The following is a 25,000-nucleotide window of genomic DNA, read 5'->3' on the forward strand; positions in this document are numbered from 1 at the left end:
TTAAGGGAGGGAGGGAGGAAGGGGTGTGGTCACTGGACTGGGGTACGTTGTCTGTTAAGGGGGGGGAGGGAGGGGTGTGGTCACTGGACTGGGGTACGTTGTCCGTTAAGGGAGGGAGGGAGGAAGGGGTGTGGTCACTGGACTGGGGTACGTTATCTGTTCAGGGGGGGAGGGAGGGGTGTGGTCACTGGATTGGGGTACATTGTCCGTTAAGGGAGGAAGGGGTGTGGTCACTGGACTGGGGTACGTTGTCCGTTAAGGGTGGGGAGGGAGGGGTGTGGCCACTGGACTGGGGTACGTTGTCCGATAAGGGGGGTGGGGGAGGGAGGATGCAACCACTGGATTGGGGTACGTTGTCCTTTAAGGGAGGGAGGGAGGTAGGATGCAGTCACTGGACTGGGGTACGTTGTCCGTTAAGGGAGGGAGGGGTGTGGTCACTGGACTGGGGTACATTGTCCGTTAAGGGGAGGGAGGGAGGGGTGTGGTCACTGGACTGGGGTACGTTGTCCGTTAAGGGGAGGGGGGAGGGAGGGGTGTGGTCACTGGATTGGGGTATGTTGTCTGTTAAGGGGGGGGAGGGAGGGGTGTGGTCACTGGACTGGGGTACGTTGTCTGTTAAGGGGAGGGAGGGAGGCGTGTGGTCACTGGACTGGAGTACGTTGTCCGTTAAGGGGAGGGGGGGAGGGAGGGGTGTGGTCACTGGACTGGGGTACGTTGTCCGTTAAGGGGAGGGGGGAGGTAGGGGTGTGGTCACTGGACTGGGGTACGTTTTCCGTTAAGGGGGGGAGGTAGGGGTGTGGTCACTGGACTGGGGTACGTTGTCTGTTAAGGGGAGGGGGGAGGTAGGGGTGTGGTCACTGGACTGGGGTACGTTGTCCATTAAGGGGAGGGGGGAGGTAGGGGTGTGGTCACTGGTTTGGGGTACGTTGTCTGTTCCCGGGGGGGGGTCGGGGGTGGGGGGGGAGGGGTGTGGTCACTGGACTGGGGTATGTTGTCTGTTAATGGGAGGGATGTAGGGGTATAGTCACTGGACTGGGGTATGTTGTCTGTTAAGGGAGGGAGGTAGGGGTGTGGTCACTGGACTGGGGTACGTTGTGGGGGTGGGGGCGGTGGGGGGTGGGGGTCTGTTCACTGGGCTCTCCTGTTTGTTTTTTCTGTGTCTGTTGGTTCCATGTGACATGTGCACCTGTATCCTTACTTAAAGGACTGTGTTCACATGGTTTTTTCAAATTTTATTTTGAAATTCACTGTTAAATCTTCTTTCACAGCATACCTTTTTTTGACTTCCTTTTTTTTTCCTCAATTATTTTTAGCACTTAGCCATTTAATAAATTTTCTGTTAAAGGTTATGGAAAAAAGAAGTTATCAGGTAAATGAGATATCAGATGAAAATAAGGACACATTCATGATTTTATCAAAGCAACGACAGCGTGAATGACAACACTCATTAGACCTGTATCCTCTGTCTGTGTGTCTGTCAGTGTGTCTTGCTGTCTGTCTTCTTTGTCATCTGTATCCTCTGTCTGTCTGTCTGTCAGCGTGTCTTGCTCTCTGTCTTCTTTGTCATCTGTATCCTCTGTCTGTCTGTCTGTCAGCGTGTCTTGCTCTCTGTCTTCTTTGTCATCTGTATCCTCTGTCTGTCAGCGTGTCTTGCTGTCTGTCTTTGTCATCTGTATCCTCTGTCTGTCTGTCTGTCAGCGTGTCTTGCTCTCTGTCTTCTTTGTCATCTGTATCCTCTGTCTGTCTGTCTGTCAGCGTGTCTTGCTGTCTCTCCTCTTTGTCATCTGTATCCTCTGTCTGTCTTTGTCATCTGTATCCTCTGTCTATGTGTCTGTCAGCATGTCTTGCTGTCTGTCTTCTTTGTCATCTGTATCCTCTGTCTGTCTTTGTCATCTGTATCCTCTGTCTGTCTGTCTGTCTGTCAGCGTGTCTTGCTGTCTGTCTTCTTTGTCATCTGTATCCTCTGTCTGTCTGTCTGTCAGCGTGTCTTGCTGTCTGTCTTCTTTGTCATCTGTATCCTCTGTTTGTCTGTCTGTCAGCGTGTCCTGCTGTCTGTCTTCTTTGTCATCTGTATCCTCTGTCTGTCTGTCTGTCAGCGTGTCTTTCTGTCTCTCCTCTTTGTCATCTGTATCCTCTGTCTGTCTGTCTGTCAGCGTGTCTTGCTGTCTGTCTTTTTTGTCATCTGTATCCTCTGTCTATGTGTCTGTCAGCATGTCTTGCTGTCTGTCTTTGTCATCTGTATCCTCTGTCTGTCTGTCTGTCAGCGTGTCTTGCTGTCTGTCTTTTTTGTCATCTGTATCCTCTGTCTATGTGTCTGTCAGCATGTCTTGCTGTCTGTCTTTGTCATCTGTATCCTCTGTCTGTCTGTCTGTCAGCGTGTCTTGCTGTCTGTCTTCTTTGTCATCTGTATCCTCTGGTTGCTGTCCCACTGTCCACAGTTGTTCACATCTTTTTCTGTCACTGTTTCCTTCTTCATTCTTGTGAGCCATGCAGACAGTAATCATTGAACAGAGGGGGAGTGGAGGATCATTGTGAGTGTGTGTGTGCAGTGTTCGGTGACGTGTGGCGGGGGACGGAAGCACCGCAAGGTGTGGTGCATCCTGGGACAGAAGAAGATGGAGGAGAGGCAGTGCAGCAAGACTGACCGCCCTGCTGCCAGGAAGGACTGCAGCACCAAGGACTGCCCACGCTGGGTGCCGGGGGGATGGGGGCCGGTCAGTTCTCTCCCTTCCCCTCTCTCTCTGTCTGTCTGTCTGTCCTGTTGTATTTGTTGGTGCAGTTTTTGGTGCCATCGTGGTGACACTGACCTCATGCTCCTCGTGCTGAATCTGCTGCATCCAGCAACACCCAGCAACACCCAGACATTTGATGCACCCAGCAACACCCAGACATTTGATGCACCCAGAAACACCCAGCAACACCCAGACATTTGATGCACCCACAACACCCAGCAACACCCAGACATTTGATGCACCCAGCAACACCCAGACATTTGATGCACCCACAACACCCAGCAACACCCAGACATTTGATGCACCCAGCAACACCCAGACATTTGATGCACCCAGAAACACCCAGCAACACCCAGACATTTGATGCACCCAGAAACACCCAGACATTTGATGCACCCAGAAACACCCAGCAACAGCCAGACATTTGATGCACCCAGAAACACCCAGACATTTGATGCACCCAGAAACACCCAGCAACACCCAGACATTTGATGCACCCACAGACACCCAGCAACAGCCAGACATTTGATGCACCCAGCAACACCCAGCAACACCCAGACATTTGATGCACCCACAACACCCAGACATTTGATGCACCCAGCAACACCCAGACATTTGATGCACCCAGAACACCCAGCAACACCCAGACATTTGATGCACCCAGCAACACCCAGACATTTGATGCACCCACAACACCCAGCAACACCCAGACATTTGATGCACCCAGCAACACCCAGACTTAACTGCCACAGTTGAAATGCCCACCCTCGTCAGGGACTGGTCACAGTGTGTGTTGTGTTCATCACTGTCTACGCTACACTGCAAACTGACATGACTTGTACACAGTTCAGTATGTCTCTGTGGTCACAGTGTGTGTTGTGTTCAGTGACCTGTGACAGTGTGTGCAGTGTTCGATGACCTGTGACAATGTGTGTGCAGTGTTCAGTGAGCTGTGACAATGTGTGTACAGTGTTCAGTGACCTGTGACAATGTGTGTTCAGTGACCTGTAACAATGTGTGTGCAGTGTTCAGTGACCTGTGACAATGTGTGTTCAGTGACCTGTGACAATGTGTGTGCAGTGTTCAGTGACCCGTGACATTGTGTGCAGTGTTCAGTGACCTGTGACAATGTGTGTTCAGTGACCTGTGACAATGTGTGTGCAGTGTTCAGTGACCTGTGACAGTGTGTGTGCAGTGTTCAGTGACCTGTGACAATGTGTGTTCAGTGACCTGTGACAATTTGTGTGCAGTGTTCAGTGACCTGTGACAATGTGTGCAGTGTTCAGTGACCTGTGACAATGTGTGTGCAGTGTTCAGTGACCTGTGACAAGGGGGTCAGTCTACGCTCCATCAAGTGCCGACTTGGCCCCGCCCTTCAGGACGACTCGGCCTGTGATGCCAGCAAGCGACTGCTGGACCGCAAAGTCTGCTACCTGGGCTCCTGCCCCACCTCCACCACCACCACTACCACAACCACACCCACCACCACCACCACACCCACCACCACACCCACCTCCACTTCCACACCCTCCGCCACCACCACACCCACCACCACCACAGCCACCTCCGCCATGACTGCTACAACCACTGCCGTATCTACGACCGTGACAACAGAGGTGGAGACCAGCAGTGCCACAACCAGCGGGGGTGTGCAGTCAGTGACCCAGAGCACCATGGGTAACATGATCCCCGCTGTGTCTGAAGCCTCTTGGAGGTTCGGGGACTGGACAGAGGTGAGGGGGTGAAGGGGGTGTGTGGGGGTGATGGATGGTTTGTGTGTGTGGGGGGGATGTAATGTTGATGAGCGTCTGTGTGGGTTGGAAACAATGGAAAGCTGATGTTTTTATTGGACTTGCTTTGTTGTGTGTGTGTGTTTTTTTGTTTTTTTTGTGTTTTTTTAATGCTGTGCGTCATCTCCTAGTGTTTTGATTGTAACCTGTCAGTGCAACAGACTGTTATTTTATGTCTCTGTTACCTTTTATGGGTGCGTGTGAAAGTTTGGCGTGAAAGTACTTTGTCTCTGCACAAGATTTGGTGCTACACAATTAGATACAGTAGTAGTAGTAGCAGTGGTATCAATAGAGGTATTGTTATCATCATCATCTTCAGCATCATCATCACTATTATTGTTATTATTTATCATCATCATCACTGCTATTACTTCTACTACTACTACTACAACTGCAACATTTTGAGCACTGCTATTTTGTCAGAAAGAATGAAGTGATGTGCTGACAAAGCTGCCAGTGTTGTGGATCTCCCCTCACTGCCCTCCACTGCCCTCATTCCCCTCATTGCCCTCATTCCCCTCACTGCCCTCCACTGCCCTCATTCCCCTCACTGCCCTCACTGCCTTCATTCCCCTCACTGCCCTCATTCCCCTCATTGCCCTCATTACCCTCACTGCCCTCATTCCCCTCACTGCCCTCATTCCTCTCATTCCCCTCACTGCCCTCATTCCCCTCATTGCTCTCATTCCCCTCACTGCCCTCACTGCCTTCATTCCCCTCACTGCCCTCATTCCCCTCACTGCCCTCATTCCCCTCACTGCCCTCCACTGCACTCATTCCCCTCACTGCCCTCATTCCCCTCACTACCCTCATTCCCCTCACTGCCCTCCACTGCCGTCATTCCCCTCACTGCCCTCATTCCCCTCACTGCCCTCCATTGCCCTCACTGCCCTCATTCCCCTCACTGCCCTCATTCCCCTCACTGCCCTCCACTGCCCTCATTCCCCTCACTGCCCTCCACTGCCCTCACTGCCCTCATTCCCCTCACTGCCCTCCACTGCCCTCATTCCCCTCACTGCCCTCCAACCAGTGTAGTGGATCTCCCCTCACTGCCCTCCAACCAGTGTTGTGGATCTGCCCTCACTGCCCTCACTGCCCACACTGCCCTCCAACCAGTGTTGTGGATCTCCCCTCACTGCCCTCCAACCAGTGTTGTGGATCTGCCCTCACTGCCCTCCAACCAGTGTTGTGGATCTGCCCTCACTGCCCTCCAACCAGTGTTGTGGACCTCCCCTTACTGCCCTCCAACCAGTGTCTGAAACAGCTGTACATGACACTGTCAAAAATACTGTCAGTAAAACTTGTGAACTTAACCGTCTGCCTTAACCCCTTCTTTCTGAATGTCTTGACTTTCTACTTCCTTATTTCACTTCCATCATAAACAACTCTTTACTGTCTGGCACCTTTCCATTAGTGTTTATAAAAAGTCAGTTGTCAAACCATTTTCGGAAAAGCCATCTCTTGATCGAGAAAATCTGAAAAACTACAGACCTGTTTCCAACCTGCCTTGTTCTGTCCAACACAACTGAAAAGATTGTTCTCCTGCAACTTTCTGAACACCTCAATCAGAACAACCTGTTCTGTTCCTTGCAGTAAGCTGGTCACAGCACTCAAACTGCCTTACAGAAAATTGTCAGTGACCTTTCAGCACTGGACAAAAATGTTGGGGTTGGTGTGTGGGGGGGGGCCGGGGGGGGGGATTTGTGTGTGCAGGTGTATTGAGTGTGCAGATGTCATTGTGCTTTTCACTGTAAACACCCAGGGCCTAGGGTTTTGCATCATTACACTGGGCATACTGAATGTTCTCTGAATATTATGATGATGATGTGACATGGAGGGGTGTGTGTTTCAGTGCTCAGCGACGTGTGGTCAGGGCGTGAGACACAGGTTTGTCAGCTGCATGGGGTACGATGGGCAGCCCATGAGGGGTTCACACTGTGCTCACCTGAAGCGACCCAGCAGTGTGCAGTCCTGTATGACTCGCCCCTGTGGGGACTGGCGCTCTGGACACTGGAGTGATGTGAGCAGCTGTCTCTCTCTGTCTGTCTGTCTCTAACACTGTCTGTCTGTCTCTGTTTCTATATGTTTTTCTGTCTGTCTGTCTCTGTCTCTATATGTCTGTCTGTCTGTCTCTGTCTCTAACACTGTCTCTCTCTGTCTGTCTCTGTCTCTATATGTCTGTCTGTCTCTGTCTCTAACACTGTCTGTCTGTCTCTGTCTCTATATGTCTGTCTGTCTGTCTCTAACACTGTCTGTCTCTCTCTGTCTCTCTGTCTGTCTGTCTTTGTCTCTAACACTGTCTTTTTCTGTGTCTGTCTGTCTCTCTCTGTCTGTCTCAGATCTGTAAAATCAGTTTTTCTCCTTTCTCTTCTGTCCCAGTATGGCTGCCTGCCTCTCTGTCTCTGTCACTGTCTGTCTCTGCCTGTCTTTCTCTGTCTTCACTACTTAGTGTTGTCAGTTTTAGTGTCTATTTTTTTTCTCCTGAAATGCTCATTGAAAAAAAAAAAAAAAAAAGGAGAAAGAAATGAACATACACATGTAAAAACAAGCCCCACACTCCTCTAAAAATAGGAGAAAGAATTGAACATACACATGTAAAAACAAGCCACACACTCCTCTAAAAAAGAATAGGAGAAAGAAATGAACATACACATGTAAAAACAAGACACACACTCCTCTAAAAAAGAATAGGAGAAAGAAATGAACATACACATGTAAAAACAAGCCACACACTCCTCTAAAAAAGAAGAGGAGAAAGAACTGAACATACACATGTAAAAACAAGCTACACACTCCTCTAAAAAAGAATAGGAGAAAGAAATGAACATACACATGTAAAAACAAGCCACACACTCCTCTAAAAAAAAAAAAAAAAAAAAAAAAAAAGGAAGAAAGACTGGCTGACATTGTGTGTGTGTGTGTGTGTGTGTGTGTGTGTGTGTGTGTGTGTGTGTGTGTGTGTGTGTGTGTGTGTGTTTGTGTGTGTGTGTGTGTGTGTGTGTGTGTGTGTGTGTGTGTGTGTGTGTGTGTGTGTTTGTGTGTGTGTGTGTGTGTGTGTGTGTGTGTGTTTGTGTGTGTGTGTGTGTGTGTGTTTGTGTGTTTGTGTGTGTGTGTGTGTTTGTGTGTGTGTGTGTGTGTGTGTGTGTGTGTTTGTGTGTGTGTGTGTGTGTGTGTGTGTGTGTGTGTGTGTGTGTGTGTGTGTGTGTGTGTGTGTGTTTGTGTGTGTGTGTGTGTGTGTGTTTGTGTGTGTGTGTGTGTTTGTGTGTGTGTGTGTGTGTGTGTGTGTGTGTGTGTGTGTGTGTGTGCAGTGCACGGTGAGCTGTGGACATGGTGTACAGAAACGCTATGTGGAGTGCATGTTCAAGGACCAGATCGCTGACGACAGTTTCTGTGACACCATCGTCAAGCCAGACACCCAGATCCGCTGCAACAGAGGCACCTGCATATCGCCTGCAGAGAACGACTTCAAGACAGGTGTCATCACCAGCAACCGTGTGGAGGGCACCAGTCGATGGCTGACTGGCAAGTGGGGCCCGGTAAGGGTTACCTCAGGGTTTTCTACACAGATTGGGTTGGGACATGTTGTGCTGGTGTCTGAGAGGTGTTCTGTGTTTTTGTGGAACGTCAGTTTTGGGCAGGTGTGTAAAAATGTGATGCCATCTATAAATGCTTTACTGCTTGGTTTGAAGAGATGATGACAGTGACATGTCAACACATGATGTGACACTGAAGAGATGATGACAGTGACATGTCAACACATGATGTGACACTGAAGAGATGACGACAGTGACATGTCAACACGTGATGTGACACTGAAGAGATGATGACACTGACATGTCAACACATGATGTGACACTGAAGAGATGATGACAGTGACATGTCAACACATGATGTGACACTGAAGAGATGATGACACTGACATGTCAACACATGATGTGACACTGAAGAGATGACGACAGTGATATGTCAACACGTGATGTGACACTGAAGAGATGACGACAGTGACATGCCAACACATGATGTGACACTGAAGAGATGACAGTGACATGTCAACACATGATGTGACACTGAAGAGATGACGACAGTGACATGTCAACACATGATGTGACACTGAAGAGATGATGACACTGACATGTCAACACATGATGTGACACTGAAGAGATGATGACACTGACATGTCAACACATGATGTGACACTGAAGAGATGACGACAGTGACATGTCAACACATGATGTGACACTGAAGAGATGACGACAGTGACATGCCAACACATGACATGAATTTCTTTCTGGAGATGGCAGTATTTGACATGACAACAGTGACATGCCAACACATGACTTTTAAGTAGAAGACATGACAACACTGACATGTCATGTCGGCAGTGCTCGGTGACGTGTGGCAGAGGGTGGCGGAGGCGCCACGTGCTGTGCTATGATGAAGCAGGGCCCACCAACACCTGTCAGCAGTCCCTGAAGCCTGACCAGTTCCAGACCTGTGACAGTGCACCCTGCACAGTGTGGGTGGCTGCTGAGTGGTCACAGGTGAGTGCCGCACTGCGCTGTCATGTCACTGCGCTGTCTGGGGTTCAGGTTCGCTTCCTGCAGACAGAAAGGCTGAAGCATGTGTGGGCACTTCACGGCAGCCCAACTGAAGACAGTTCAGTGAGGAGAATTTAGACAGGTGACAGCTGTCTGCAGCCCAACTGAAGACAATTTAGTGAGGAGAATTTAGACAGGTGACAGCTGTCTGCAGCCCAACTGAAGACAATTTAGTGAGGAGAATTTAGACAGGTGACAGCTGTCTGCAGCCCAACTGAAGACAGTTTAGTGAGGAGAATTTAGACAGGTGACAGCTGTCTGCAGCCCAACTGAAGACAGTTCAGTGAGGAGAATTTAGACAGTTGACAGCTGTCTGCAGCCCAACTGAAGACAGTTCAGTGAGGAGAATTTAGACAGGTGACAGCTGTCTGCAGCAGAACTGTTTCAGTGCATACATGCTCTGTGTGTGTGTGTGTGTGTGTGTGTGTGTGTGTGTGTGTGTGTGTGTGTGTGTGTGTGTGTGTGTGTGTGTGTGTGTGTGTGTGTGTGTGTGTGTTCATGAAAGAGACAGAGAGAGAAAGAGGAAAGAGAGAAGTACTGATGACAAACAAAACTGATTGAAATAATAATGTTGACATGGTGTTGATGATGATGATGATGATGGTGTTGATATTTGTAGTAACAATGATAATGACTAAAATGATGATAACGATGATAAGGAGGATGACAACGCTTACAATGATGATGACTGTCAAGGATTAAGCAGTTGACGCGTCAAAGAACATCAACACATTCAAACTAAAGTCATGCTCACTTGAAGATTAACAACAATTAATAGAACATAATAGAATGAAGAATGATTGATTTTGAAGAACAAAAGAAGAACATCAGATTTCCAAAGACACACAAAGGCCTCAAACCCCAAACACAGCACACAGCTCTTCCTCCAAAGTCATCATACATGATGGCCACACAGGAATTACGCATCACTTCTGAAATAAACACAGCTCAATGGAAATAAAAGAAATAATTGTGTACAGTGATGATGATGATGACGATGGTCTCACTTGTAAGATAAACACAGTTCAATGTAAATAAAAGTGATTTTTTTGTTGACAATGATGACAATGATGATGATGATGACGATGATGGTCTGACTTATGAAATAAGGATATTTCGATGTAGGCAAAAGGAGTGACTGCTGACAATGAAGATGATGGTGATGGTGATGATGGTGATGTTGCGGACAGTGTTCAGCCAAGCGGTGCCAGCAGGAAGGCCTACAGACCCGCCTGGTGCAGTGTGTGGGGGCACAGAAAGACGTCCTGCCCAGCGAGCGCTGTGACCTGCAGACTCGACCCCCAGACACCCGGCAGTGTCGCGGCCCCTGTCAGTCCTCTGCTCACCGCTGGAAGGCAGGGCCCTGGTCCTCGGTGAGACTGTGGCCTGTTTCAGTGTCACAGCATGCAGGCTGTGTTCTGTTTCAGTGTTCTGTTTCAGTGTGGAGGATGTGTCACAGCATGCAGGCTGTGTTCTGTTTCAGTGTTCTGTTTCAGTGTTCTGTTTCAGTGTGGAGGATGTGTCACAGCATACAGACTGTGTTCTGTTTCAGTGTTCTGTTTCAGTGTGGAGGATGTGTCACAGCATACAGACTGTGTTCTGTTTCAGTGTTCTGTTTCAGTGTGGAGGATGTGTCACAGCATGCAGGCTGTGTTCTGTTTCAGTGTTCTGTTTCAGTGTGGAGGATGTGTCACAGCATACAGACTCTGGCCTGTTTCAGTTTATAGGATGTGTCACAACATGCAGATTGTGGCCAGTTTCAATGTTCTGTTTCAGTTTATAGGATGTGTCACAGCATACAGACTTTGGCCTGTTTCAGTTTATAGGATGTGTCACAACATGCAGACTGTGGCCTGTTTCAGTGTTCTGTTTCAGTTTATAGGATGTGTCACAGCATACAGACTCTGGCCTGTTTCAGTTTATTGGATGTGTCACAACATGCAGACTGTGGCCTGTTTCAGTGTTCTGTTTCAGTTTATAGGATGTGTCACAACATGCAGACTCTGGCCTGTTTCAGTTTATAGGATGTGTCACAACATGCAGACTGTGGCCTGTTTCAGTTTATAGGATGTGTCACAACATGCAGACTCTGGCCTGTTTCAGTTTATAGGATGTGTCACAACATGCAGACTGATCTATATACACTACACCACATCTGCTGAGCAAAAAGCAGATGCCTGATCTTTACATACTCCAATGTGTGTGTTGTGTTGTGTGTGTGTGTGTGTGTGTGTGTGTGTGTGTGTGTGTGTGTGTGAATATGCTGTTATGGCCTATTTTTGACTGACGTTATTGTAAAGCGATTTGAGATGTTTAACAGTGCTATAAGAATGTGGTATTATTTTTCTTTTTCTTCTTCTTCTTCGTTGTCTTCTTCTTCTTATGAGTACTCAAAAACTTGATGTGATATCACTGAATAAGACCAAAGTGATTTGTAATCGCAGTTGTTATGACCTAACCTCCAAATCAAGAAAACGATTGATTTGCTATTTCACGTCCTGTATTTCTTTAAGCGAACACTACTCACAACACTTGTAGTAATAAATGTTATTGAGTGCCCTGCAAGTTAGTTTTTTTGTTTTTTGAATTAATTTACAACTGAACTGATTATTTTTCTCCTCAAAGACAATATGTGGGTAAAGCTACTTTCTGTCATTTTAGTGCTGTTTTAGTTCTGGAAGATGCCTCTTTCCTCATGTTTCCCAGTAAAAAGTGTGCATTTTGTGGGGCTTGCGTTAACAAGCTGCTCCTCTCTTTCAGTGCTCGGTGACCTGTGGGCGAGGTCAGCAGCAAAGGGAGATGAAGTGCCTGGACAGGGCGGGTAACTCTGTGAGCTACGACCTGTGCAAGGGCCATAAGCCTCGCAACACGAAGCGGTGTGCTGCAGGACAGTGCCCCAAGTGGAAGAAGGGACGCTGGAGCAGGGTGGGTGCTGAATGCCACTGCTGTGCTCTCTTTCCCTCTCTTTAGTGTGCGCAATAGCCCAGTGGTTAAAGCATCAGGCTTTCAATGTAGGGTCCCGGGTTCGAATCTCGGTAATGGCAGCTGGTGGGTGGAGATTTTAACGATCTCCCAGGTCAACATACATGCAGACCTGCTTGTGCCTGAATCCCCTTCGTGTGTATATGCACGCAGAAGATCAAATACACACATTAAAGATCCTGTAATCCATGTCAGTGTTTGGTGGGTTATGGAAACAAGAACATACCCAGCATGCACCCCCCTGGCCCCCTGAAAACAGAGTATGGCTGCCTACATGGCGGGGTAAATAAACAAAAATGTTCATACACATAAAATGTTACATATCTGTCTTGAGTGTGTATGTGTTGCATGCCTGAAATCTGATTGAATGACACAGGACCTTCAGTGGGCTCTACCCAGGTAGACAGCCTGTTGTGCAAATGACCCTGTGTTTGTAAAGTGCCTGAAGCTTGGTCTCTGACCTAGGATAGGAGCTATGTAAGTATCCATATCATTATCATCATTGTGGATCACTGTGAACAAAACAGTCATTAACCAGTATCAAGTAGTTTTGGTTTGGGTCAGTAATGAGCAAAATGGCTCTGTGAACAGATATATGTAATTAGTTACAAAAAATGGCAGAACAAGAAAGAATCCCTGTGAGATAAAACATAAATACAAACTTTAACCCCCCACCCCCACCCCCACCTTTTTTTGTTTCTTTGTTTTGCGTTGTCAGAAAGTTTCACACCATCCTCTTTAGTTTTCTTTGGCACTTTTTTCTTTCAAAGTTCTCCTGATATTCTCACAAAAAAACCCCCCAGTGAACCCACTGATTGTGACCATGTGATTGCAGTGTTCAGTGACTGTTTGCAGTGTTCAGTGACTGTTTGTTTGCAGTGTTCAGTGATTGTTTTGTTTGCAGTGTTCAGTGACTGTTTGTTTGCAGTGTTCAGTGCACAGTGACTGTTTGTTTGCAGTGTTCAGTGACTGTTTGTTTGCAGTGTTCAGTGCACAGTGACTGTTTGTTTGCAGTGTTCAGTGACTGTTTTGTTTGCAGTGTTCAGTGCACAGTGACTGTTTGTTTGCAGTGTTCAGTGACTGTTTTGTTTGCAGTGTTCAGTGCACAGTGACTGTTTTGTTTGCAGTGTTCAGTGCACAGTGACTGTTTGCAGTGTTCAGTGACTGTTTTGTTTGCAGTGTTCAGTGCACAGTGACTGTTTTGTTTGCAGTGTTCAGTGTTCAGTGACTGTTTTGTTTGCAGTGTTCAGTGCACAGTGACTGTTTTGTTTGCAGTGTTCAGTGCACAGTGACTGTTTTGTTTGCAGTGTTCAGTGCACAGTGACTGTTTGCAGTGTTCAGTGACTGTTTTGTTTGCAGTGTTCAGTGACTGTTTTGTTTGCAGTGTTCAGTGACTGTTTTGTTTGCAGTGTTCAGTGCACAGTGACTGTTTGTTTGCAGTGTTCAGTGACTGTTTGTTTGCAGTGTTCAGTGACTGTTTTGTTTGCAGTGTTCAGTGCACAGTGACTGTTTGTTTGCAGTGTTCAGTGACTGTTTTGTTTGTAGTGTTCAGTGTTCAGTGACTGTTTTGTTTGTAGTGTTCAGTGTTCAGTGACTGTTTGTTTGTAGTGTTCAGTGTTCAGTGACTGTTTTGTTTGCAGTGTTCGGTGCACAGTGACTGTTTGCAGTGTTAAGTGACTGTTTTGTTTGCAGTGTGCAGTGCACAGTGACTGTTTGTTTGCAGTGTTCAGTGACTGTTTGTTTGCAGTGCTCAGTGACTGTTTGTTTGCAGTGTTCAGTGACTGTTTGTTTGCAGTGACTGTTTGTTTGCAGTGCTCAGTGACTGTTTGTTTGCAGTGCACAGTGACTGTTTGTTTGCAGTGTTCAGTGACTGTTTGTTTGCAGTGTTCAGTGACTGTTTGTTTGCAGTGTTCAGTGACTGTTTGTTTGCAGTGTTCAGTGACTGTTTGTTTGCAGTGTTCAGTGACTGTTTGTTTGCAGTGTTCAGTGACTGTTTGTTTGCAGTGTTCAGTGACTGTTTGTTTGCAGTGTTCAGTGACTGTTTGTTTGCAGTGCTCAGTGACGTGTGGGGAAGGGGTGAAGACAGTGAACCAAGTGATTGTCACGATGTGTTTGCAGTGTTCAGTGACGATGTGTTTGCAGTGTTCAGTGACGATGTGTTTGCAGTGTTCAGTGACGACGTGTTTGCAGTGTTCAGTGACGATGTGTTTGCAGTGTTCAGTGACGATGTGTTTGCAGTGTTCAGTGACGTGTGGGGAAGGGGTGAAGACGAGGGAGGTGGTGTGTCGCAACAGCCAGAAGGAGGTGATCTCCCCTGCCTTGTGCCCGCCACACAGTCGACCCAAAACAGAACGGCCGTGTCAGCGTAAAGCCTGCAGCCCCTTTGTCTGGCACATCGACCAGTGGTCAGAGGTGAGCAAGGCCAAGCGCTGCCTTTTGTAAACCTTTCTCTGATTGGTTGGCTGGGTGGTCTGGGAGTGTGAGGTTGTTGGGTCAGTGTATTTGATGAAGGGACTGTGTTACAAAGGTTCTGATTGGTCAAGGAGGTAATGTCCATTGTGTAACCTGTTCTGTGGATGAGTGGACAGTGGTTGGAGTTGTGTCGAGCTTTGTGATTGGCTGACAAACATTGTGTCAAGCTTTGTGAATGGCTGACAAACATTGTGTCAAGCTTTGTGAATGGCTGACAAACATTGTGTCAAGCTTTGTGATTGGCTGACAAAAATTGTGTCGAGCTTTGTGATTGGCTGACAAACATTGTGTCAAGCTTTGTGATTGGCTGACAAACATTGTGTCAAGCTTTGTGATTGGCTGACAAACATTGTGTCAAGCTTTGTGAATGGCTGATGAACATAAGTGTCTGTCTGTGGTCTCTGTCATGAAGATAGAAGTTGGAATTGCTTTTGTCCGTCTCCCATTTCTTGATTTGGAAAGAAAGTTGGTGAGGAGTGTTTTCATTCTGAGTAGTTTGCTTCCTGATTTGGTATTTAAGAATGAGTCAGAACATGTGTTTGTCAGGGGGTGCTACAATGCACAGACCTTCTTTAACTGGTGTCCTGTTTTGGTCATGTGTTCAGTGGTGACAACATTGTCATGTTGGTTCATGTGTTCAGTTATGACAACACTGTCCTGTTGGTCATGTGTTCAGTTATGACAACACTGTCATGTTGCTTCATGTGTTCAGTGATGACAACACTGTCATGTTGGTCATGTGTTCAGTGATGACAACACTGTCATGTTGGTCATGTGTCCAGTGATGACAACACTGTCATGTTGGTTCATGTGTTCAGTGATGACAACACTGTCATGTTGGTTCATGTGTTCAGTGATGACACTGTCATGTTGGGTCATGTGTTCAGTTATGACAACACTGTCATGTTGGTTCATGTGTTCAGTTATGACAACACTGTCATGTTGGGTCATGTGTTCAGTGATGACAACACTGTCATGTTGGTTCATGTGTTCAGTTATGACGACACTGTCATGTTGGTTCATGTGTTCAGTGATGACACTGTCATGTTGGGTCATGTGTTCAGTGATGACAACACTGTCATGTTGGTTCATGTGTCCAGTTATGACAACACGGTCATGTTGGTGATGTGTTCAGTTATGACAACACGGTCATGTTGGTCATGTGTTCAGTGATGACAACACTGTCATGTTGGTGATGTGTTCAGTGATGACAACACTGTCATGTCGGTCATGTGTTCAGCGATGACAACACTGTCATGTTGGTGATATGTTCAGTGGTGACAACACTGTCATGTTGGTGATGTGTTCAGTGATGACAACACTGTCATGTTGGTCATGTGTTCAGTGATGACAACACTGTCATGTTGGGTCATGTGTTCAGTGATGACAACACTGTCATGTTGGGTCATGTGTTCAGTGATGACAACACTGTCATGTTGGTTCATGTGTTCAGTGATGACAACACTGTCATGTTGGTCATGTGTTCAGTGGTGACAACACTGTCATGTTGGTGATGTGTTCAGTGATGACAACACTGTCATGTTGGTGATGTGTTCAGTGATGACAACACTGTCATGTTGGTCATGTGTTCAGTGATGACAACACTGTCATGTTGGGTCATGTGTTCAGTGATGACAACACTGTCATGTTGGTCATGTGTTCAGTGGTGACAACACTGTCATGTTGGTGATGTGTTCAGTGATGACAACACTGTCATGTTGGTGATGTGTTCAGTGATGACAACACTGTCATGTTGGTGATGTGTTCAGTGATGACAACACTGTCATGTTGGTTCATGTGTTCAGTGATGACAACACTGTCATGTTGGTTCATGTGTTCAGTGATGACAACACTGTCATGTTGGTCATGTGTTCAGTGATGACAACACTGTCATGTTGGTGATGTGTTCAGTGATGACAACACTGTCATGTTGGTCATGTGTTCAGTGATGACAACACTGTCATGTTGGTCATGTGTTCAGTGATGACAACACTGTCATGTTGGTTCATGTGTTCAGTGATGACAACAGTCATGTTGGTTCATGTGTCCAGTGATGACAACACTGTCATGTTGGTTCATGTGTCCAGTGATGACAACACTGTCATGTTGGTTCATGTGTCCAGTGAAGACAACAGTCATGTTGGTTCATGTGTTCAGTTATGACAACACTGTCATGTTGGTGATGTCTTCAGTTATGACAACACTGTCACGTTGGTTCATGTGTTCAGTGATGACAACACTGTCATGTTGGTTCATGTGTTCAGTGATGACACTGTCATGTTGGTTCATGTGTTCAGTTATGACAACACTGTCATGTTGGTTCATGTGTTCAGTGATGACAACACTGTCCTGTTGGGTCATGTGTTCAGTGATGACAACACTGTCATGTTGGTTCATGTGTTCAGTGATGACAACACTGTCCTGTTGGTCATGTGTTCAGTGATGACAACACTGTCATGTTGGTTCATGTGTCCAGTGATGACAACACTGTCATGTTGGGTCATGTGTTCAGTGATGACAACACTGTCATGTTGGTTCATGTGTTCAGTGATGACAATACTGTCATGTTGGTTCATGTCAATGGAAGAAAGAGTGTTGTGTGCAGGTGTAAGAGAGAGGAATGCTTGGTTGTTTTTGGTGTTGTGAGACGACATGTTTCCTGTCATTGGTCTTCTATTCTATGGAATGCTGAGTATGGAGTTTGTTATTGTCAGTGAACTGGTGAGTGCATGCTGTTCTGTCTTTGGCATGTTGAGTGACATGACACGCTGGGGTGTGTGTCCAGATATTTTCTCATCTTTCTTTGTTCTTTTTTCATGACTGACATCTACCAGTTGGTTCAACACGAGGTTTGTGATCACTGAACCTGATCTGATGGTGTGTGTGTGTGTGTGTGTGTGTCATTGCGCACATGTTTGTGTGTGTGGCTGCTGGGGGAATATGTGGATGAATCCTCCGTGTGCGCTGTGTGCGTGGGACGCTTGCTGCGTGCACAGTGCTCCAAGACGTGTGGCTTTGGACGAAAGCACCGACCGGTCACCTGTCGCGACAGGAAGGGCCAGCAGGTGACGTCACACCTGTGTGACCAGCACACCAAGCCCAAGGGCAGGCGGCGCTGTGCAGAGTTCCCCTGCCCCTTTGTCTGGAACCCCGGACCATGGAGTCCTGTGAGTCCATGGAGGGAGGGGGAGGGGGTGGGGGGGGGGGTGTCAGTGGAGGAGGTTGGAGAGTGGAGCAGCAGTGGATGGACGTAGTGCTGGATGGGACGTTGTGTTTGTGTTGTCTTTTTTTTTTTTGGCCCTCACCCACACTTCATTGTTTCTCGGTTTGCTGCCCTGTGGCTGGTGGTAGTCCTGTATTACACCTGTCCTGTGGCTGGTGGTAGTCCTGTATTACACCTGTCCTGTGGCTGGTGGTAGTCCTGTATTACACCTGTCTTGTGGCTGGTGGTAGTCCTGTATTACACCTGTCCTGTGGCTGGTGGTAGTCCTGTATTACACCTGTCCTGTGGCTGGTGGTAGTCCTGTATTACACCTGTCGTGTGGCTGGTAGTCCTGTATTACACCTGCCCTGTGGCTGGTGGTAGTCCTGTATTACACCTGTCGTGTGGCTGGTGGTAGTCCTGTATTACACCTGCCCTGTGGCTGGTGGTAGTCCTGTATTACACCTGTCTTGTGGCTGGTGGTAGTCCTGTATTACACCTGTCCTGTGGCTGGTGGTAGACCTTTATTACACCTGTCCTGTGGCTGGTGGTAGTCCTGTATTACACCTGTCCTGTGGCTGGTGGTAGTCCTGTATTACACCTGTTCTGTGGCTGGTGGTAGTCCTGTATTACACCTGCCCTGTGGCTGGTGGTAGTCCTGTATTACACCTGTCCTGTGGCTGGTGGTAGTCCTGTATTACACCTGTCGTGTGGCTGGTGGTAGTCCTGTATTACACCTGTCTTGTGGCTGGTGGTAGTCCTGTATTACACCTGTTCTGTGGCTGGTGGTAGTCCTATATTACACTTGTTCTGTGGCTGGTGGTAGTCCTGTATTACACCTGTCGTGTGGCTGGTGGTAGTCCTGTATTACACCTGCCCTGTGGCTGGTGGTAGTCCTGTATTACACCTGTCTTGTGGCTGGTGGTAGTCCTGTATTACACCTGTCCTGTGGCTGGTGGTAGTCCTGTATTACACCTGTCTTGTGGCTGGTGGTAGTCCTGTATTACACCTGTCCTGTGGCTGGTGGTAGTCCTTGTGGTTAAATAAAACTGTTTGTGTATCCACACACAAGGAAAAGCTACACTCACAAATGCTCACACAATTACACATGCATGTACACATGCATGCAAACACACTTGTGCACACTCTTACTTGCAGTTATTCATGCATGCAGACATACTAACACACACACACACACACACACACACACACACACACACACACACACACACACACACACACATACACACACAACCAACTTTGTCAAGAAAGTTGTATCGATTGATTTTAAAATTGAAAATGAGAATTGTGTGAGGGTGTGTGTGGCAGTGTTCAGTGACGTGTGGGGAGGGGCAGCAGCGGAGGTCTGTGACGTGTCGGGCGGTGACCAAGGAGGGGTGGATGCTACCCAGCACTGTGGAGGACAACAGGTGCCCCCCACCCCTCCAACCCCCCTCCACCCGCCGCTGTAACCATGGACCCTGCTCTTCCCCCTTCCACTGGGCTGTGGAGGACTGGGGCCAGGTCAGTCAGTCTGTCTGTGGGGCACCTGTCTCTGCTCTTTCTGCATGTCCTCTTTCCATTCCACCTGATTGTACATGGGAAAAAGGTGGTGTGGGGGTCAGGGGGGAAGGTGGAGGTGTGTGTGTGTGTGTGTGTGTGTGTGTGTAAAGCACTGTATACATTGGATTGTTATTGTTATCATTAAGAAAGAAAGAATGAAACATTGGTCAAACTATTTCTATGGTGGGGTCCTCTTTGTTTACTTTTTGCACTGCCTTTGTTCACTTTAAAACCTTGTTATCTGGGCAACAATTAGTGAACAATAGAAAATAATCAAAATAATCACACAAAAAAAGAAGAAAAAAAAAGAAGTACAAGGGCAATAAGAATAATACATATTTTTTTTTACAAACAACGTGGGGCAGCAATGGAAAATGAGGATATGACATGAGCAAAGGATATTAAAGGCACAAGAGGCATTGCAATCAGCCAAGTGTGATATGTTGACATTGTGCTGTGTTGATGTTGTGGTGTGTTGACGTTGTGCTGTGTTGATGTTGTGGTGTGTTGATGGTGTGTTGATGTTGTGGTGTGTTGATGGTGTGTTGATGTTGTGGTGTGTTGAAGTTGTGGTGTGTTGACATTGTTTTGTGTTGATGTTGTATTGATGGTGTGTTGATGGTGTAGTGTGTTGATGGTGTGGTGTGTTGATGGTGTGTTGACATTGTGTTGTGTTGATGGTGTGTTGACATTGTGCTGTGTTGATGTTGTGGTGTGTTGATGGTGTGTTGACATATTGCTGTGTTGATGTTGTGGTGTGTTGACATTGTGTTGTGTTGATGGTGTGTTGATGATGTGGTGTGTTGATGTTGTGTTGACATTGTGTTGTGTTGATGTTGTGTTGACATTGTGTTGTGTTGATGGTGTGCTGTGTTGATGGTGAGTTGATGTTGTGATGTGTTGACGTTGTGTTAATGTTGTGGTGTGTTGACGTTATGGTGTAATGATGTTGTGCTGTGTTGATAGTGTGTTAACGTTGTGGTGTGTTGATTTTGTGCTGTGTTGATGGTGTGTTTATGTTGTGGGGTGTTGATGTTGTGGTGTGTTGATGGTGTGTTGACGTTGTGGGGTGTTGATGTTGTGGTGTGTTGATGGTGTGTTGACGTTGTGGGGTGTTGATGTTGTGGTGTGTTGATGGTGTGTTGATGTTGTGGGGTGTTGACGTTGTGGTGTGTTGATGTTGTGTTGACGTTGTGGTGTGTTGATGTTGTTGTGTGTTGATGGTGTGGTGTGTTGACATTGTGCTGTGTTGATGTTGTGGTGTGTTGATGGTGTGTTAACATTGTTGTGTGTTGACGTTATGGTGTGTTGATGTTGTGGTGTGTTGATGGTGTGTTAACATGGTGGTGTGTTGACATTGTGGTGTGTTGACGGTGTGTTGATGTTGTGGTGTGTTGACGTGGTGTGTTGATGGTGTGCTGTGGTGTGTTGACGTTGTGGTGTGTTGATGGTGTGGTGTGTTGACATTGTGCTGTGTGTTCATCCAAGGTGATGTGTTGACGTTTGTGTTGACATTGCAGTGTTCAGCCAAGTGTGGTGTATTGACATTGCAGTGTTCAGCCAAGTGTGGTGTGTTGACGTTGCAGTGTTCAGCCAAGTGTGGTGTGTTTATGTTGCAGTGTTCAGCCAAGTGTGGTGTGTTGATGTTGAGCTGTGTGTTCAGCCAAGTGTGGTGTGTTGACGTTGCAGTGTTCAGCCATGTGTGGTGTGTTGACATTGCAGTGTTCAGCCAAGTGTGGTGTGTTGACGTTGCAGTGTTCAGCCATGTGTGGTGTGTTGATGTTGCAGTGTTCAGCCAAGTGTGGTGTGTTCATGTTGCAGTGTTCAGCCAAGTGTGGTGTGTTGATGTTGAGCTGTGTTCAGCCATGTGTGGTGTGTTGATGTTGAGCTGTGTTCAGCCATGTGTGGTGTGTTGACGTTGAGCTGTGTTCAGCCAAGTGTGGTGTATTGATGTTGAGCTGTGTGTTCAGTCAAGTGTGGTGTGTTGACATTGCAGTGTTTAGCGATGTGTGGTGTGTTGATGTTGAGCTGTGTGTTCATCCATGTGTGGTGTGTTGATATTGCAGTGTTCAGCCATGTGTGGTGTGTTGACGTTGCAGTGTTCAGCCAAGTGTGGTGTGTTGACATTGCAGTGTTCAGCCATGTGTGGTGTGTTGATGTTGCAGTGTTCAGCCATGTGTGGTGTGTTGACGTTGCAGTGTTCAGCCATGTGTGGTGTGTTGACGTTGCAGTGTTCAGCCAAGTGTGGTGTGTTGACGTTGCAGTGTTCAGCCATGTGTGGTGTGCTGATGTTGCAGTGTTCAGCCAACTGTGGTGTGTTGATGTTGCAGTGTTTAGCCAACTGTGGTGTGTTGACGTTGCAGTGTTCAGCCAAGTGTGGTGTGTTGACGTTGCAGTGTTCAGCCAAGTGTGGTGTGTTGACGTTGCAGTGTTCAGCCATGTGTGGTGTGTTGACGTTGCAGTGTTCAGCCATGTGTGGTGTGTTGATGTTGCAGTGTTCAGCCAAGTGTGGCATGGGCAGGGAGCAGCGCCGTGTGACGTGTGTGGACAGAGAAAAGCGGCGTGTCCCCAGCTCCCAGTGTCTGAGGAGATACAGACCCTTCAGGAGACGCTCCTGTTATAACGGACCCTGTAAGGCCGGCCTTGCTTGTTTGTCTCCAGGATTTCCCTGGAAACATTTCACTTGTGTGTTGTTTTAGTTGTTGTTGTTGTTGTTGTTGTTGTTCTTCTTCTTCTTCTCCTTCTTCTTCTTCTAGTTTCTTAGATATATATTTTGATGTTGAACTATCTGTCTGTGTATCTTTCTAACTAGTGTGTGTGTGTGTGTGTGTGTGTGTGTGTGTGTGTGTGTGTGTGTGTGTGTGTGTGTGTGTGTGTTTGTGTGTGTGTGTTACTATTTTCCAGTGTTTTGTTTTTGTGTGTGCAGCTTTGTTCAGTCTGCCGGTGACATGATTGTCCTGTTTGCAAAGCCTCAGTCAGCCTGCCTGTGTCTGATTCCTTGTCATGATTCCTGCTACAATCCATCCACCCAACTCTTGTCACCCATCAACACACACACCCACAACCACACACATGTACACCCACCACACACACCCCTACGCCCCCCGACCCCTTCCGCACAAACCCGTACCCACCCACCCTCCATCACACCCACATCCACCCACCCCCACACATACATGCACCACAACCCCCATCCACCCCATCCACCCACACACCCGTACCGACTCACCCACCATCATGACCGCACACACACCAACACTCACCCACCCCCCCACCCCCATCTACACGCACACCCGTCCCCCCACCCCCACCAACCCCCATCCCCCCCACACACATCCACCCCCCCACACACGTACAGACCCCCCCACCCCCATCCCCTCCAACTGACGGCCTGTGTAACCCTGTGTCTCCAGGCTACGCACGATCATGCAAGGAGCTGAAGGAACTGACCACTATCCGTAAAGACGGTGACTACCTGCTTCAGGTGGACAGCAAGCTGGTCCAGGTCAGTGTTCTTTCTGGGGGTGTTGGGGGTGGGTGGGGGGGAGTGAGGGGGCAGGGGGTGTGGGGGGTGAGGCACTGGAATTGTCACAGCTTCTGTTTCAAGACAGAGAAGAGAAATATGCTGTCATCAAGATGTCTGCATTACGTGGGCAACTTGGATGAAAAATGCTTCATTAACTCTGGTCTTTTTCACACACACACACACACACAACAAAAAAGTCCTACAACAAAAACGTTATTTACTTCAGCGTTGGATCAGTCTGGCAGAATGAAAAGGAAACAGGTTCCTAGCCTTTCTGTCAGCTTCTCTCAGGCCATGGCACACTGAATAAAAACTTTGTTTCCTAAACGTTTTTCTTGTTTTGCTTTTTTGTTTTATGCTGACAATTCCAGTGTCTGGTGATGATGATGATGGTGATAGTGGTGATGGTGGTGGTGGTGGTGATGATGGTGAAGTGGTTGTGATGTTGGTTGAAGATCTACTGTAAGGACATGATGGTGAAGTGGTTGTGATGTTGGTTGAAGATCTCCTGTAAGGACATGATGGTGAAGTGGTTGTGATGTTGGTTGAAGATCTACTGTAAGGACATGCGCAAGTCCACCCCTGTGGAATACCTGTCCCTGCCGTCTGGAGAGGGGGACAACTTTGCCGAGGTCTACAGCGAAAGGTCAGTGCTTTGTGCTATTGAGGATGGCATCATTGATTGAGTTTTTGTCATCATTAGATCTAGACATCATCTGATTTATCAGTTCTTATGCTTTTTCAATAGTTTAGCCACCTGATATTAATTTTGTCATAATCAGTGCTTTGCATCATGTGATAAGTGAACTACATTATTTTGCTCTCAGTATTTCTTAATATGGAAGTATGTGCTGAAACGAAAGAATTTCATTTTCAAGATAAACATATTCCAAAGGAAAATTTACTGATAATTGTGGATTTTCTCAACCTAGTTTTCTTGTGATCGATAGAACAGGGACAGAGGGAGAAAGAGATAGACAGAGAGATAGTAGATAGATAGATAGAAAGGTATTGAGAGAGAGAGAGATGGAGAGAGACAGGGAGAGCTATGATGTGTGCATACCTGTGTCCCCCCACAGACTACGAAGACACAATACCTGTCCCTACAAGGGCAGGCGGGCCGAGCGGTGTGAGCTGTGTCGTGTAAAGAAGTACCGTCAGGCTGGCAACACCACTTACACCAAGGTCCGCATTGACCTCCACACGCTGCGCCTGTTTGGTGAGGCCTCAGTCCCCGTGACACTTGTTGCTTTCACTTCACTTAGCATTCTTACTGTTGTTACTGTTATTGCTATTGTGGTTGTTGTCAGATTGCTTGGTGTGGATGGAGACTTCATGCTGTTGTTCATTGTGTTGTTGTTGTTGATATTGTAGTTGCCAGATTGCTTGGTGTGGATGGAGACTTCATGCTGTTGTTCATTGTGTTGTTGTTGTTGCTGATATTGTAGTTGTCAGATTGCTTGGTGTGGATGGAGACTTCATGCTGTTGTTCATTGTGTTGTTGTTGTTGTTGTTGATATTGTAGTTGTCAGATTGCTTGGTGTGGATGGAGACTTCATGCTGTTGTTCATTGTGTTGTTGTTGTTGTTGATATTGTAGTTGTCAGATTGCTTGGTGTGAATGGAGACTTCATGCTGTTGTTCATTGTGTTGTTGTTGTTGATATTGTAGTTGTCAGATTGCTTGGTGTGAATGGAGACTTCATGCTGTTGTTCATTGTGTTGTTGTTGTTGTTCATTGTGTTGTTGCTGTTGTTCATTGTGTTGTTGCTGTTGTTCATGCTGTTGTTCATTGTGTTGTTGTTGTCGTTCATTGTGTTGTTGTTGTTCATTGTGTTGTTGTTGTTGTTCATTGTGTTGTTGCTGTTGTTCATGCTGTTGTTCATTGTGGTGTTGTTGTCGTTCATTGTGTTGTTGTTGTTCATTGTGTTGTTGTTTTTGTTGTTCATTGTGTTGTTCATTCTGTTGTTGTTCATTCTGTTGTTGTTGTTCATTGTGTTGTTGTTGTTGTTGTTGCTGTTTGAGGCTCTTCAGAATGACTTAGTATCATCTCCTGTTGTTGTTTTTTGTTTGTTTTTGTTGCTGATGTTGATGTTGTTATTTCTCTGTGTGTGTTCGTGTGTGTGTGTGTGTGTGT

At 47.0% G+C, this 25,000-nt stretch overlaps 1 protein-coding gene across 2 annotated transcripts in view; it reads left to right on the forward strand.

The window, feature by feature from the left end:
- The window catches only part of LOC143284621 (A disintegrin and metalloproteinase with thrombospondin motifs 9-like), a 119,021-nt gene that overhangs the window by 87,286 nt on the left and 6,735 nt on the right, over positions 1–25,000 (forward strand). Inside the window, exons 23-36 of one of the 2 annotated variants that reach the window (XM_076591477.1) lie at positions 2,550–2,714; positions 4,043–4,465; positions 6,375–6,542; positions 7,831–8,058; positions 8,905–9,063; positions 10,311–10,493; positions 11,881–12,045; positions 14,341–14,514; positions 17,571–17,741; positions 19,106–19,300; positions 21,835–21,970; positions 22,753–22,844; positions 23,417–23,511; positions 23,945–24,084. In XM_076591477.1, the coding sequence (XP_076447592.1) occupies positions 2,550–2,714; positions 4,043–4,465; positions 6,375–6,542; positions 7,831–8,058; positions 8,905–9,063; positions 10,311–10,493; positions 11,881–12,045; positions 14,341–14,514; positions 17,571–17,741; positions 19,106–19,300; positions 21,835–21,970; positions 22,753–22,844; positions 23,417–23,511; positions 23,945–24,084 (2,494 nt within the window). The remainder of the gene's footprint in view (positions 1–2,549; positions 2,715–4,042; positions 4,466–6,374; positions 6,543–7,830; positions 8,059–8,904; positions 9,064–10,310; positions 10,494–11,880; positions 12,046–14,340; positions 14,515–17,570; positions 17,742–19,105; positions 19,301–21,834; positions 21,971–22,752; positions 22,845–23,416; positions 23,512–23,944; positions 24,085–25,000) is intronic. The other variant, XM_076591478.1, reaches the window with a different exon arrangement.

Source organism: Babylonia areolata, chromosome 8 (assembly GCF_041734735.1).
Source record: "Babylonia areolata isolate BAREFJ2019XMU chromosome 8, ASM4173473v1, whole genome shotgun sequence".
NCBI classification, from domain to species: Eukaryota; Metazoa; Mollusca; class Gastropoda; order Neogastropoda; family Buccinidae; genus Babylonia; species Babylonia areolata.